General features: G+C 39.8%; 1 protein-coding gene across 4 annotated transcripts in view; it reads left to right on the top strand.

Moving 5' to 3' along the window:
* bmpr1ba (bone morphogenetic protein receptor, type IBa) overlaps positions 1–13,061 on the top strand; it is a 63,878-nt gene that overhangs the window by 48,578 nt on the left and 2,239 nt on the right. For all 4 annotated transcript variants that reach the window (XM_005452045.4, XM_005452044.4, XM_005452043.3 and 1 more), the window contains 8 exons: positions 9,289–9,451; positions 9,533–9,632; positions 9,830–9,932; positions 10,731–10,827; positions 10,930–11,068; positions 11,641–11,833; positions 12,424–12,721; positions 12,843–13,018. In XM_005452045.4, coding sequence (XP_005452102.1) covers positions 9,306–9,451; positions 9,533–9,632; positions 9,830–9,932; positions 10,731–10,827; positions 10,930–11,068; positions 11,641–11,833; positions 12,424–12,721; positions 12,843–13,018 — 1,252 coding nt within the window. In that variant the 5' untranslated portion in view covers positions 9,289–9,305. The remainder of the gene's footprint in view (positions 1–9,288; positions 9,452–9,532; positions 9,633–9,829; positions 9,933–10,730; positions 10,828–10,929; positions 11,069–11,640; positions 11,834–12,423; positions 12,722–12,842; positions 13,019–13,061) is intronic.

Raw genomic sequence — 13,061 nt, 5'->3', positions numbered from 1 at the left:
GACACCACAAACTGTGCTTTAATTCTAAAACATATTGACCATTAGATATTCTTCAGTTTGAGGCTTTGGTGAAAAAATAAAAGACAGAATGAGACAGAGAAAATGAATAAATTCACTACTTAACTTGAGGTCATGTGTTGACTTGTAACCAAATGGCTTTGCAATAGAGTCATTGTATGCTTTGATAGGTACCTAATCGGTGTCCAGATGGTGTGTGTGTGTCTGAGTCTGTGTGCTTTAAGGGTCTAGACAACAGCTTGTTTGGCCAGTCAGATAGTGCAGAGAAGGCCTGGAGCCACTGATGTGCTGATGGGTGATATGCGACTTAGTTAATGGGAAGCTAATCACGCAGAGGAGACTGTGGGATGCGTGCAACTGTAAACATATGTAGACTTATGCAACTGTACTCACACCCGTGCGTGCACATGGATGTCCACATCCCCCGCATTATTCACATGCAAGTAGGAAATACATTAATATCCTCCCACGAAGCACACATACATACACGCACACTCTGCAGACATACAGGGTGTAGATGGATGGAAAGTAACAGTTTAAGCATGTGGAGATGACGGAGACAGCATAGACCAGAACTCCTGGAAATAAACACATGGCAGCTGTAATGTTAACACCATCAGCCCTCCCTCCACACACACATAAACCTCATGCACACCCTCTGCTCCCAAAGCTGCCAAAAAAGACACTCACCTACACACATATTTGCCTGTTCTCATTCTCACCCCTGAATATCTCTGATTTACATTCCGTTACGTTATCATTTAGTCTAAGCAGACGCTGTCTTTGGCTTTTAGTTCTGCACGACAACTGCTCTGTGTGTGTGTGTGTCAGTATGTTAGGTGTGAGGTTTGGTTTACTGACGTGAGGTGTTTTGATTGCCCCTATTGAATGCTACATTATTCCTGAGAGAGGAATTACACGGTAATTTATGGTCTCTTATTACACCAATAAGTAGGTGTTTGTGTCTGTGTGTGTGCATGTGTGTATTAAATGGAGTTTTACTCCACATTATAGTGATTTACAGAGTGACTGCATTTCCATTATATGAAACAAATCTAAATGGTCTCATCAAGATTTTAACTTGTTTAGAGAAACTATAACACATATTTGTGTTTGGCACTCTTTCTGCACCTGTTATGCTCCACAAACAACCCACAGACCTGACTCTGTACTCATAAACTAACTGGTGAAGCCGATTCAGAACTTTAAAATGAAAATTCATAGATATTAAGCAAACCTGCAGTTACAGAAATGCATTTTCATATATTTAAATTCCAGCACTTGATGATGGTGTTGAGGAAGGGTGTTGCAATCACTTGGAAGCAATCAGTGGTATTGAAGAATATTATTTAAAATATATTATCATGCGTTTATGTGCTTGTATTATGTACATGTATTAATGTTATTATAGTAAGCCTGAAATTAGATCTAACCATAAGCTGATGGGAATCTGAATTTTTAATTTTGTTTTTCTTTCTTTTACCTTCTGATGGAAATAAACATCTCAAGTAGCTTAAATGTGCATATGCATTCAATTTCTTATTTGATTATTTCACATTACAAACCAAAAGAGTAACTTGACACTAATAGGTATGGAAAAAAGTGGCTTCATATGTAGAATCTAATCAGGTCACAGGAGTTCAGCATCGGAGGAAATGAAACTCCAACTTATTAGATAAAGATAGTATCAAGTGATGGTTTGAAAAGCAGCTTATTCTTATAAATTACCCAAGTTGGAAAGACCATCAGACCAGTTCACAAGTTCACGGGCAGTTGGTGTCTCAGAAACAAACCTATGGTGTCATTTTATTTTTTGATAGTTTTAAAATTTTCTAGTTTTTAGTTCCAGTCCCAGTGTGCTGTGGATGGGAGTCAACCTCCAACCCCTCGCAAAGTCAAAGCAGTTCCCTTCTCTTGTCCCGTCTCACATCCAGACATTAATAACAAAGTGACCCCAGTGTTTCTCTCTTTGCTGGGTTACTGTGACTCATGTAAACTACTTAATCAAACTCTTATCTTAATCTGAACATTAACTGTAATCAAGCTATTTGTGTGCATTACAGTTGAATAAAGGTAAACGTTTGGTCTTGATCATTTGGAGCCAGCAGTTTTCCCACTGAGCCATTAAGGTTTTTACAAATGCCAGACTTACATTTGAACTTTGATTTTTCAGTCAGTGTTGCCTCAAGGAATACATGCACAATGAGATTTGTGAGGCCTATATGAGTGCAGTGCTTTGTATTTAAAGTTTGTGTCACTTGGAGTATTTATTTAAAGAACTCATATAACTGATGTGTGTTTAAAGTGGGTCCATTTTTTTCCCTTTCTGTCAGGAGGGGAAAAAAAACACGTATTTCCATCTGAGCAAAGTAAGCAAGCTTCATTAAAATGAAGGTATCAATTTGAAACAGGTTTTAAGATGGTTATCTTGTACAATGCATGTATATTTTTTCTTGAGTTGTAACTTTGTGAGACAGAAAGGGAAACAGTGCAAAGTCACCGCAGTTGGAAGCAATTCTAAAAGGTTTGCTTTTTGTTTGTAACCTTTAGACATTTTGCACACTTAAACACTTCCAGCTGCTCAGTGATTTTTTTGCATGTTTAGAACTTGTATCGGATGGATAGATGGATATATTTTGTGTTGCACATGCACAAAATCATGCAATTTTGGTTCACACATAAAGGATCGACAGTGCAAAGTATCCTCACTGTGCAAACGTGGTTCTCCATTTCACAGTATTAGCTTGTGAAATGATTTTGTGTTTTTATTTCTCTGTTATTATCAGACAGTGTGTGTTTCTGGGTGAAATTTTAGGCTTGAGTTGTTACATTTGCTATGGCCAACTATCAGCTTGGCAGGTGTGAGGCCATTGTTTATCAGTTTATAGGCATGGTTTTTGCATACCACCATGATGGAACAATGAGTCACATGATGATATCATGGGAATAGCATATCCAATATGATAAAAATAGCTGCCAAGTTTGAATTTACTGAAAGGGTGTGTATATTGTAACCTAATGCTGCTTATTAATGAGTGTGCATCATAGTCTGAGCATGTAATGTTTTAGTTTTAAGCCTTCTTTTAGAGTGTGAGGTAAATGATAGTATAATCATATGTTTTGAACACACAAGGTGGTCAGACATTTTGCTGTGATTGTTTGTATGTTAGTATACACCTGTATTTTATAGGCTACATGTTTGTGCCTACTTACTTTTAAAAAGCATTTTGGAATATTAAAAACATGTAGGGTGAAGGGACTGATGTCTGAAAAAAGCATCATTCAAGAGCAAGAAAACAAACTAACAGTGGTCAGATGGATATACTGTTAGGCAAAATTATTTTATAAGCAAGCTATTGTGACTTTAAAGTCAGTTTTGTCATGAAAGAGGCTTTCTTCTTACCTGGCTAAATCACCATGGTTACCTATTCTGAACGTGGTCGGGAGCAGGTTGTGTTGTCTTTTACACTGGTGGAATTTCAGCTACAGAACACACTCCCAAGAATATCTGTTCAATCAATAAAATTAATTTCACTGTGATCCTCTGACAAACTAAAGCCATTTCTATTCTATATTTTCTTAGTGTTGAGGTTGAATCTTTACAGCTCTAAAATCCCTAGATTATAAATTTTCTGTAGCATCCGTGAGACTGTTCTGTTTTTGGTGTGCCACCCAAATATTTTTAGTGGCCCTCATATGAAAAACTACTGCTTTAATCACCAATTTATCATCATTATGTAGTGGTTAACATATTTCCTTTGCAAACAAAAGGCCGCCTGTTCGATTCCAGCTGGAGACACAAATCCCCTCGAGGTTCCATCAGGAAGCGCATCCAGCATAAAACCGCTAAATCAAACGTGCACAGATACCCGCTGTGGTGACCCCTTGTGGTAAGGGAGCAGCCTGCAATATCCATATCTGATAACATCTCTTGAGTAAGCAACACTCACAGGGATCATTTTTAGGAATTGGAATCATATGATCCATCAAACACACGCGCAGAGCTTGAAGCAGAAAACCTGGCTTAATAGAGAAAGTTGATAGCTGCCATTGTGACACCTGTTACCTCCAACTGGGGTTTAGGCTTTTGAATATAAAAATTCATAATGTTTCAGTCACTGTACATGCTGTACTCCTCCAAAAAAGCATTCTTTTGTATAAAAGAGCAGATGCTTCAGTGCATCTGTAGGAGTTCACCAAAGCTTTTTGTAGCTTAATTTATCTCCTACAGTGGCCATTTCAATAGATAAGTAGGAGTGTTTTATATAATTTCTTCACATGTATTCTTTAAAGTCTCTCAGTTCATCTATAACACTTCAGCTTTAGAGTAAATATGATTGTAATCAAGGTTCTCTTTGTCTTGCATGGAAAAGAAGTCATTCAACACTGAAGACATTGTTGCAAGTCAAGTTGTTGTATTACCTCAACATTAATCCTTATTGACTCGCTTGTGTATTCCATCTTAATAAAAAAATTGTTTCAGGTGGTAGCATGTAGTTAAATTAGGACACGGTGTTTGAGTCAGGTTTGAACCAGTGGCATCAGACTCACCGATCCAGCCAGATGCCTGCTCTCTGTGAACTGATGTGAGCTGTTCTGTGATGAGGAGGAGCCCACAGACGACATGAGAATAAGAAGGAAAGAAGCCTGTGATGAACAGACCAGCTGGTCACCTTTCTGTCACACCTCCTTCAAGGACTGTTTTATCACCTCCCTGCATTCTGACGGGAACGCTGAAGGCCTTCTGGAATTAAGTCAGAGTTCCAGCATCCGTTGGCCCCTGTCAGGAATTCCCATGAAAGAAGACAAACGGAGACACACACAGCATAAAGCTGGCAGCTGCTGACAGCTGTATAAGCAGAGAGTGGCTCAATGCTGCATCAATGTGGCATAATGAAGGATGTCTGAAGGGCTGATGATTATGTTGTCGTGTTGGAGGATAAAAAGCCTGAATGCAACTGCTTCCCTTGCTCTCCCTTTTATGGTGCTGTTTTTGCTGAAGCAAATGTTTTAAAAGCTGATTGTAGTCTGAGCCATACAACAGCGGGCACTCTTAGACCACAGGAAATGTCTCGTGGTTCTATAGCCACTGTTGCTGGAAGTACCCAGTATCTGTGTCTGAGGACCATCATAGTTCTCACAACTCTGTTTTTGGAGCTCCTATTAAACAGCAGAGATGGCTGTAGTGTGATTTGTCCAGACATAAGCATGGGTTGACCGGTCGAACACATAAAAGCAGGACTGACATTTGAAAAAAATGGTCATGGTGACATTTGCCCCAGTGGAAAAAAAGCAGAAACATGAACTGACAGTAAATCAAAGTTCTGGTTGGAGAAGTTCTAGGAAATATGCAAAATCTTTTCCATCAAAAATGTGAATCATTCTCTGTCTTTATGCTGTTAATTGCATTATTTCTCCCTCTATTAAAGTAGTATTCCCACTTTTTTTACTGATGCTTGAAGTGTTTAGGATTTAGAAGCGGAGATATAGGTGATTAATACTTTATCCACAGTATATTATTCTAAACTGTCAACATTTTGATCAGAATATTTTGTTCCATAAATATTTATTCATGATGCTAAACTCCAAAGAAATGAATTGCAGACAGATATTTCTCCTCAAGATCTTGAAAAAAGCCTGTTAAAAAGCAAATAGCAAGGCCCAAACACTCAAGATTGTTTTTATTGTTAATTGGTATTCCATATGGTGCCTCGTTAACATGGTCAACCACACAGTTAGTGAGAGAGCACTTTGAGACACAGATAAAGGCAAAGCACATTTGAAGTTCAAAGCAAATTTAGCCAAAACAGCAGGACAGACAACCTTCACTTCCAAGCATCCAGCCTTCAGATCGCAAAGTGGGGTTCATTAACGCATTCCTGCACATGTGGGATGGCTCGGCTCATCTCAACACTGACAGGAACAAGAACGTGGAGATAAGACCTGGAACTGAATGTACATAAAGGTGGAGAGAGACAGAGAGACACAATCTTAAGAGTGGGAGTGAGAGCACGAAAGAGGGGGGGCGAAGCTTTTTACCTTGCGCGTTTCTTTTAGCGTACAGACTGAACTGTCAAACACCAAAAAGATGAACTACTACTTTGAGGGGAGAAGGGGAGCCGTGTTGTCAAATGAGTGTGTCATAAGTGGAAAAGGGGAGGGGGTAGTGTTTACATGGACTTTGGTGAAAGAGCTTTTCTGGTAGACCTTGTTTGACATGGCCAGGATAACTAATGAATATGCGCACTCTCTCTCTTTCTGTTCCTCTCTGTCTATCTTAGTCCACATCGCTTCTCTTCATCTTGCTCTCTCATGCACAGTATCACTTCTGTCATTGTTTTTGTCTTCTGTAAATATATTTCGTTTTTTAATTCTTTCACCTTTTTAAAGAAACACGTTGCATAAAATGACATTTGTTGAAAAGATGCATTCAGCTTTTGGGGGGTTTTTTTGTTTGTTTTTTTGAGGACCGAGGGGGGGACCTGGTTGTTAATTGAGTGTTGACAATGGCCTCTATCCTGCCATCAAGCTAGTAAAAGCCTATATGGGAGGCCTGAAAGCTCATACTGGTTTCTGCCGGCCTCAATCGCTTAACTTGAGTTATGTGAGGTTAGTGGTAGATTTTAGCAGCACCATTGGTCACTAATTGAGACCAAACCGCAAGCACAATATTTTATTATATGTGCATGCTGAAATATATTTACATTTTCATTAGGGAACAACCACCAAGATCTCTGATGAGAGACTGGCAAATGAGCTGATTGATAGAAGTTCAGCACATTTTTCTCACCAGCCACAATCAGTTAACATCCAGTTTTACACAAAAAGAAATAAATGACTTGAATGTCTTAAATTCACTCAAGGCTATATTTTTCTTTCCCATGAAGATAAGATTGTAGAGTGAGAGCTTTGTGCTTTCTCAACCAACTGCATTTTTCACCTTGGTCACTCTTCCTCCTTATAAACAGATGGCACAGGCTTATAGAGAAATGACTCAGTACCCCAGGATCTCTGTAGAGATAAAAGGCATTTATTTGTAAGAGGTGGAAAACTAAGACCCAAAAAAGTGTCACAGTGTAGCAGTGTTACAGTTTGAGTATAATGTAGTTCCTTTCATTTTTATACAGTCACAAAAAGTTCAAGAACATTAAGTTGGCCACCTGGGACTGACTCCAGTTTTGGTGGATGAATGGCATTCTGCATTTTTTTTTCCTTTCTTTTTGCCTCTTTCCTTGTTTGTCTGCCTCCCACTGTCTTTCTCACATGCTCACGCCGACGACAGAGCAGTAGCCAAAGATCCCAGGTGCAGGATGATGTGAAAGGCTTTGTGTTTTGTCAACAGCGCAGCAGCACCTCACATGACAATCCAGTGGGCTCACGCAGGGAAGACGGGGCAAAGAAAGTGGAAGATAAGAAGAGGAAAAGGACGGAGTAGGAAAAGATAGGCAGGTCATGTGGGAGAGAACAAAAGAAAAGAAGAAGAAGAAAGGGTTAGAGAAAAGTACACAAGCAAGTCTGAATGGAGAAACGAAGGAACACATGTTGGAAAGAAGCAGGGAGGCGCTCGAGAAGAGATATGGCATGAAGAAGAAAGGGGGAGTTTGAGGTCTGCAGCAAAATGAAACACAAAGAGAGTGAGCATTATGGAGTGATGGGGTGGGGGACAGAGTGAGAGAAAGGGTGGAAAAGGCCAGTGGCCTCTGCTCTGTCCCCTCTGTGTGCTGCTAAACTGCCCACCAGTTCCCCGCAGCTCTGTCACTTCTTGTTTGTTAATCCCCCATTCTTCTCCCCCTCCTAGTCTTCCTCGCTCCCTTTCTCTCAAATTGGTCAATTGTTAATGTGACCCCTTTAAACCCCACCATCCCTCTTTTGCAGTATCATCAACATAATTATCTGTGTGTACAAGAGGGGCATTTAGAAAGGGAAGTGCTAGATGACAAATGTCTATAATTGTTTAAAAAAAAATCTATCTCGAAATAAGAAAAGGCTGCTCGTGAAAACACTATCACGTTCTAACCCTGCACACACTTCCTTCTCAAGAGGCTGAAATAGGAGTAGGAGAGCAGATTCTGTATCTGCTCATAGTTTATTTCAGCGAAGAAAGAGTCATGCTTGTTTTGGACCATCTGTGCTTGCAGCTGTAAGCATCTGGTCTCAATGAGCATGCTCAGATGAATGAATATCTTAAAAGCCATGAAGGAGAGACACTTCCGTGATCCCTTTTTTCCCCTCAAGTGACAAACAGGTGCCCTTTTGAAATAGGATAACGAGGGAATACAACAGCTTCGGGAGCTGAAGCATTTGTAAGAGGACTGTGAGAGAGAGAGAGCGTGTTTCATAGCAGGTGTTTGAGCTCAAAGTTTGGTTTTTTTTCCCCCGTATCTGGAATGTTGTCAAGTTTTTCTTGCACATTTTATCTTTATTTGCATCTTAGTAGATTTTGTTTCATTAGAGTAGGTACGATTATATTTCATTTGAGTCGGTTCGCTCATGTGAACTGGATTTATGATGTGAATACTGAGTACGCAGGGTTGATATTTGTCATCTTGGCTGGGATCTCATCGCTCAGTGCTTCGCTGAGCAGATATTAAGCTTCTCCCGCAGGGGAGATTAAAAAGCTACAGGTGCACTAAAGGTTCATGAAATGCTCCATGAACAGCAGAGTCCGAGTCGTAGAACAAAACCACTTACAGAATGTTACTAACGTAACGAACGTATCAGAGAACTAAATTAATACAACTGAAAAGCAAGAGACATATGAAAGTAAAGGAAGCAGATAATTATTTTCACAGCTTTATCAGACACTGAAAAAACAAGAACAGAGTCAGTACAGCAACTCCCATGAAACAGTTTTATTAACATATATTACAAAGCAGCTTTTTCGTGACAGCCTACTGTACATGAACAGATGTAAGGACTTGTGTTGGGACATGAGGTAGTCGTAATCCTGACTTAGACAAACCATCCAAATACAAATTTTGTGACTGTTTGGGTATCTGTTGTGGTCCTATTAGTGACTATGTTAAAGCATGTGAATTTTACATATTCCACAATTGCAGTACAACTTGTTTCCCACTTTAGCAGACTATTCAACCTCCAAGTCTGGCTATGCTACTGCAAATACTTGTGTTATTTAATAGCACATGTCCAAATTCTGCAAGCCTACTCTCTAGCAATGTTGTCTTTTTGAAAGTTGAGATGTGCATCTTCATCATTTTGTTTTTCTTCCATTTAATTTTTTGCAATTTTCTTCTTTTCTCTGTTGTATAGGCAACATATTGGACAGTATGCTGCTAAAAGCATCCAGCAAGGAGGCAGCAGAGAGTGGGAAGGAGACTTTTGGCAGCACAGCTCCTGCTTCATCCTCCCAAAGACTCCTGTGGTGTCACTGTTATCACCACTGCCCAGAAGATTCAACCAATAACACGTGCAGGTAAAGAGAAGCAAGTATTTATTTCATAACATGTCATGTTTCTGGTCAACTTACCTACTGTAGCTAAATCTGCCTCTGCAGGACGGATGGCTTCTGTTTTACAATGGTGGAGGATGAGGGAGGGGTGCCGGTCCAGACGGCAGGTTGCCTTGGGCTGGTCGGATCTGAATTTCAGTGCAGAGTAAGTTGATGAAAGTAATGTTATAATCCGCATAATTTCTTCCTCTTGTTGCCATTTTCTTTTCATCATCTGGCACAAATCCTTCCAAAATTAATTTAGGTGGTAAGCATTACAAGAGGTTAAGCTAATAAAGGAGGAAATTGTAACCTGACTGTAGATGCTAGCCAAGTACCTCACATGACTTTTCCGTCTTTCAGGACGCGGGGAACTCACGTCAAAGGCGATCACTAGAATGCTGTACAGATGAAGATTACTGTAACAAAAATCTGCATCCTACGCTGCCACCACTCAAACCTCCTCGTGAGTTAATTTAGCCAATTTCTGCTTTTTCCCTCGTTGCACATGAAATGCACAAAAACGCCAGTAGTTCTCCAGTTTGTCAGTGGCAGTTACAATGATAGATGCAGGACCCTGAACTGTGGCTGATGGTGTGACAACACACGAGATAAAAGATAGACATGACATTTTCATTGAGTCAAAGGAGGCTCAAGTGAAGGAGACGGTGTCAAACCGTCCTGGCGTGTCAAGAGCAAACTGATGTCTCATTGTGTTCAGAATTAGACTGCCTGTGTGTGTGTGTGTGTGTGTGTGTGTGTGTGTGTGTGTGAGAGTGAGGGAGAGAGAGAGAGAGAGTCTTTCCGTGTGTTTGAGAGAAAGTAAGCCTAGATTCCCAGGGAAATCACAGGCCCCAGCAGACACTGAGGGCAGATTCATCAATCTGAAACCCTATCATAGGGGATCAGGAGGGGAATTCATCGACTAGGTCGAGGGCTTCCTCTCGCTGTTGACTGGGGCCTTGAGGGAAGAAAGTGTGTGCCAGAAGAAAATGAAAAATTGATGAGTGAAATATGATTTGTACACGATTTACTGTACTTTAGTCCTTTTTATTTCCTTTACAGGAGGCTCTTTGGAAATTTCAAATTCTTTGTTTTTTCTGTGTTTTAATGTGACGTTTCTGGAGTAGAACGAGAGTTCTTGCATTTTCACATGCAAGAATTTTGTGCATTTAACTTAGATGAGGAATTTGATAGATGACTTTTCATGACTTTAAACATTTCTGATGCTTTTTTCAATGTCTCTTTCATCCTCCCTCTCTAGTCTACGTAGATGGGAAGATCCACCATGTGGCCTTGTTGATTTCAGTCACTGTATGCACCCTTATATTGGCTGTCATTATTATTTTCTGCTACGTCAGGTAATTACATCTTACAATGAAACAGTAAAACAAATTTTATTAGTGTTTATTGAATCTCTCTTTAGTGAATAATTAAAACTGACATATTGTGATATTTTACAGGTATAAACGACAGGAGTCTCGTCCTCGCTACAGCATTGGTCTAGAACAGGATGAGACATACATTCCCCCTGGAGAATCTCTGAAAGACTTGATAGAGCAATCACAAAGCTCAGGCTCAGGCTCAGGGCTCCCTCTATTGGTGAGACTCAGTCACTACATCTAAGTGCCTGTTAAATCAAAAAGTTGCTTCATGGATGCAAATGTCGTGGTACTTTGGTCCAAATTCATTCGATTTTTTTTTAACATCAGGGTGTGTAATAGTTGTACATCTGATACTTATATGCCCATCATGATATCAAATTTTGTTATTATTGCAATGTTTTTAGAAAATGCATTTATTGTGTGTTTGACCTTTTTGGCAAATGTGACAGTCTGTAACTAAAGTGTGCGTCATTGACACAATATCGGTATTTAATTTCTATGTGTCATAGTTATTATTAATACACTGTTACTCTGATATCTATAGCTACAAGTTACAAGTATTTGTTTTGAGGGACTTCTTTTATTCTTGGGTAAACTTTGAGAAATGTGCCAAGAAACAATAAAACAGTACCATTCCTGATTTTACTTCATAGCTCCCACATCTGACGTTCACTAAACCTTAAACTGGAGTTTTAATTCTGAAGGAATTAGACAGATGTGATGAAACACATGGGTCAGAATTTATCTAAGCATTTCCTCCTTTTTTTTCATTTTTTTGCTTGTCCTCAGGTCCAGAGAACGATAGCCAAGCAGATTCAGATGGTGAAGCAGATAGGCAAGGGGAGATACGGAGAGGTGTGGATGGGCAGGTGGAGGGGAGAAAAGGTGGCTGTTAAAGTTTTCTTCACCACTGAGGAAGCGAGTTGGTTCAGAGAGACTGAAATCTACCAGACTGTCTTAATGAGACATGAGAACATACTGGGTGAGTCTAGTTGTTTGTCTAGTACTTACTGCTTTGGCTCTGCACTTATCTGAGAGTTTCTTTGTTTCTCAGTGTTTTGTGTTGTTCTTTGTCTTCAGCTAAATCGAAAAGGTGCAGAGAAAGGAGATGTAAAGGGGCAAATAAAAAAAACCCCGTACAAGTAATATAATAGCACCATAATAAACAGTCCTAAGTCAAACTGTCAGTTATTGAAAGCATGTCATTGTTGGTGTTCCAGTGTGTTTTTGATGCTACATCACACTGCAGACTGTGCAAGCCTTCTCTGTATTGCAGCATTAACTTTGTCTTTATTAGCATTTGTTACCCTGAAATATGATATCGCAAAATGGCAGATGTTAGTGAAAAACTGCCCAAACTCACGGAAAGATCAGTTTTCTGCACAGCTTCACACATATTGTCAATGCTCAAACGACAGTCAGTGAAGAAGAAAAGAACCAAAAAACCCACAGTATATATGTCAGAAATTGTTCTGTACTCCCATGAAATTCAGCAATGGGGGAAACTGCTGAATGTTAAGGTCCATCTCTCTTTGTGTTCCATCCATACATCCCTTTCTCCCCCGTTCACAGGTTTTATAGCTGCAGATATTAAAGGAACTGGCTCTTGGACCCAACTCTACTTAATAACTGACTACCATGAAAATGGATCATTGTATGACTACCTCAAATCGACCACTCTAGACAATAAAGCTATGCTGCGACTGGCCTACTCCTCTGTGTCAGGACTCTGTCACCTCCACACAGAGATCTTTGGCACCCAGGGCAAACCTGCCATTGCTCACAGGGATCTGAAGAGTAAGAACATACTTGTGAAAAGAAATGGGACCTGCTGTATAGCTGACCTAGGACTGGCTGTCAAGTTTATCAGGTGAATTTCTCATGAATGTGTTCTATTTAGGATGGATGATGATAAATATTGGAATTCATGTATTTAAAGTAATTTTGTCCTAAATTATTTATCCTTATTACTTTGATGTCTGACTCTTTAGTGACACAAATGAAGTAGATATTCCCCCCAATACAAGAGTCGGTACAAAGCGCTACATGCCTCCAGAGGTTCTGGACGAGACTTTGAACAGAAGTCACTTTCAGTCTTACATCATGGCTGACATGTACAGTTTTGGGCTCATTCTCTGGGAGATTGCACGTCGCTGCATCTCAGGAGGTAAATGGAGTAAATAAATAGTTGTAACACCTTCTAAAAGCCA

Source organism: Oreochromis niloticus, linkage group LG12, assembly GCF_001858045.2.
Source record: "Oreochromis niloticus isolate F11D_XX linkage group LG12, O_niloticus_UMD_NMBU, whole genome shotgun sequence".
NCBI lineage: Eukaryota > Metazoa > Chordata > Actinopteri > Cichliformes > Cichlidae > Oreochromis > Oreochromis niloticus.
Note: the sequence above shows the minus strand (reverse complement) of the source record. Positions and strands in the feature narration are given on the sequence as shown.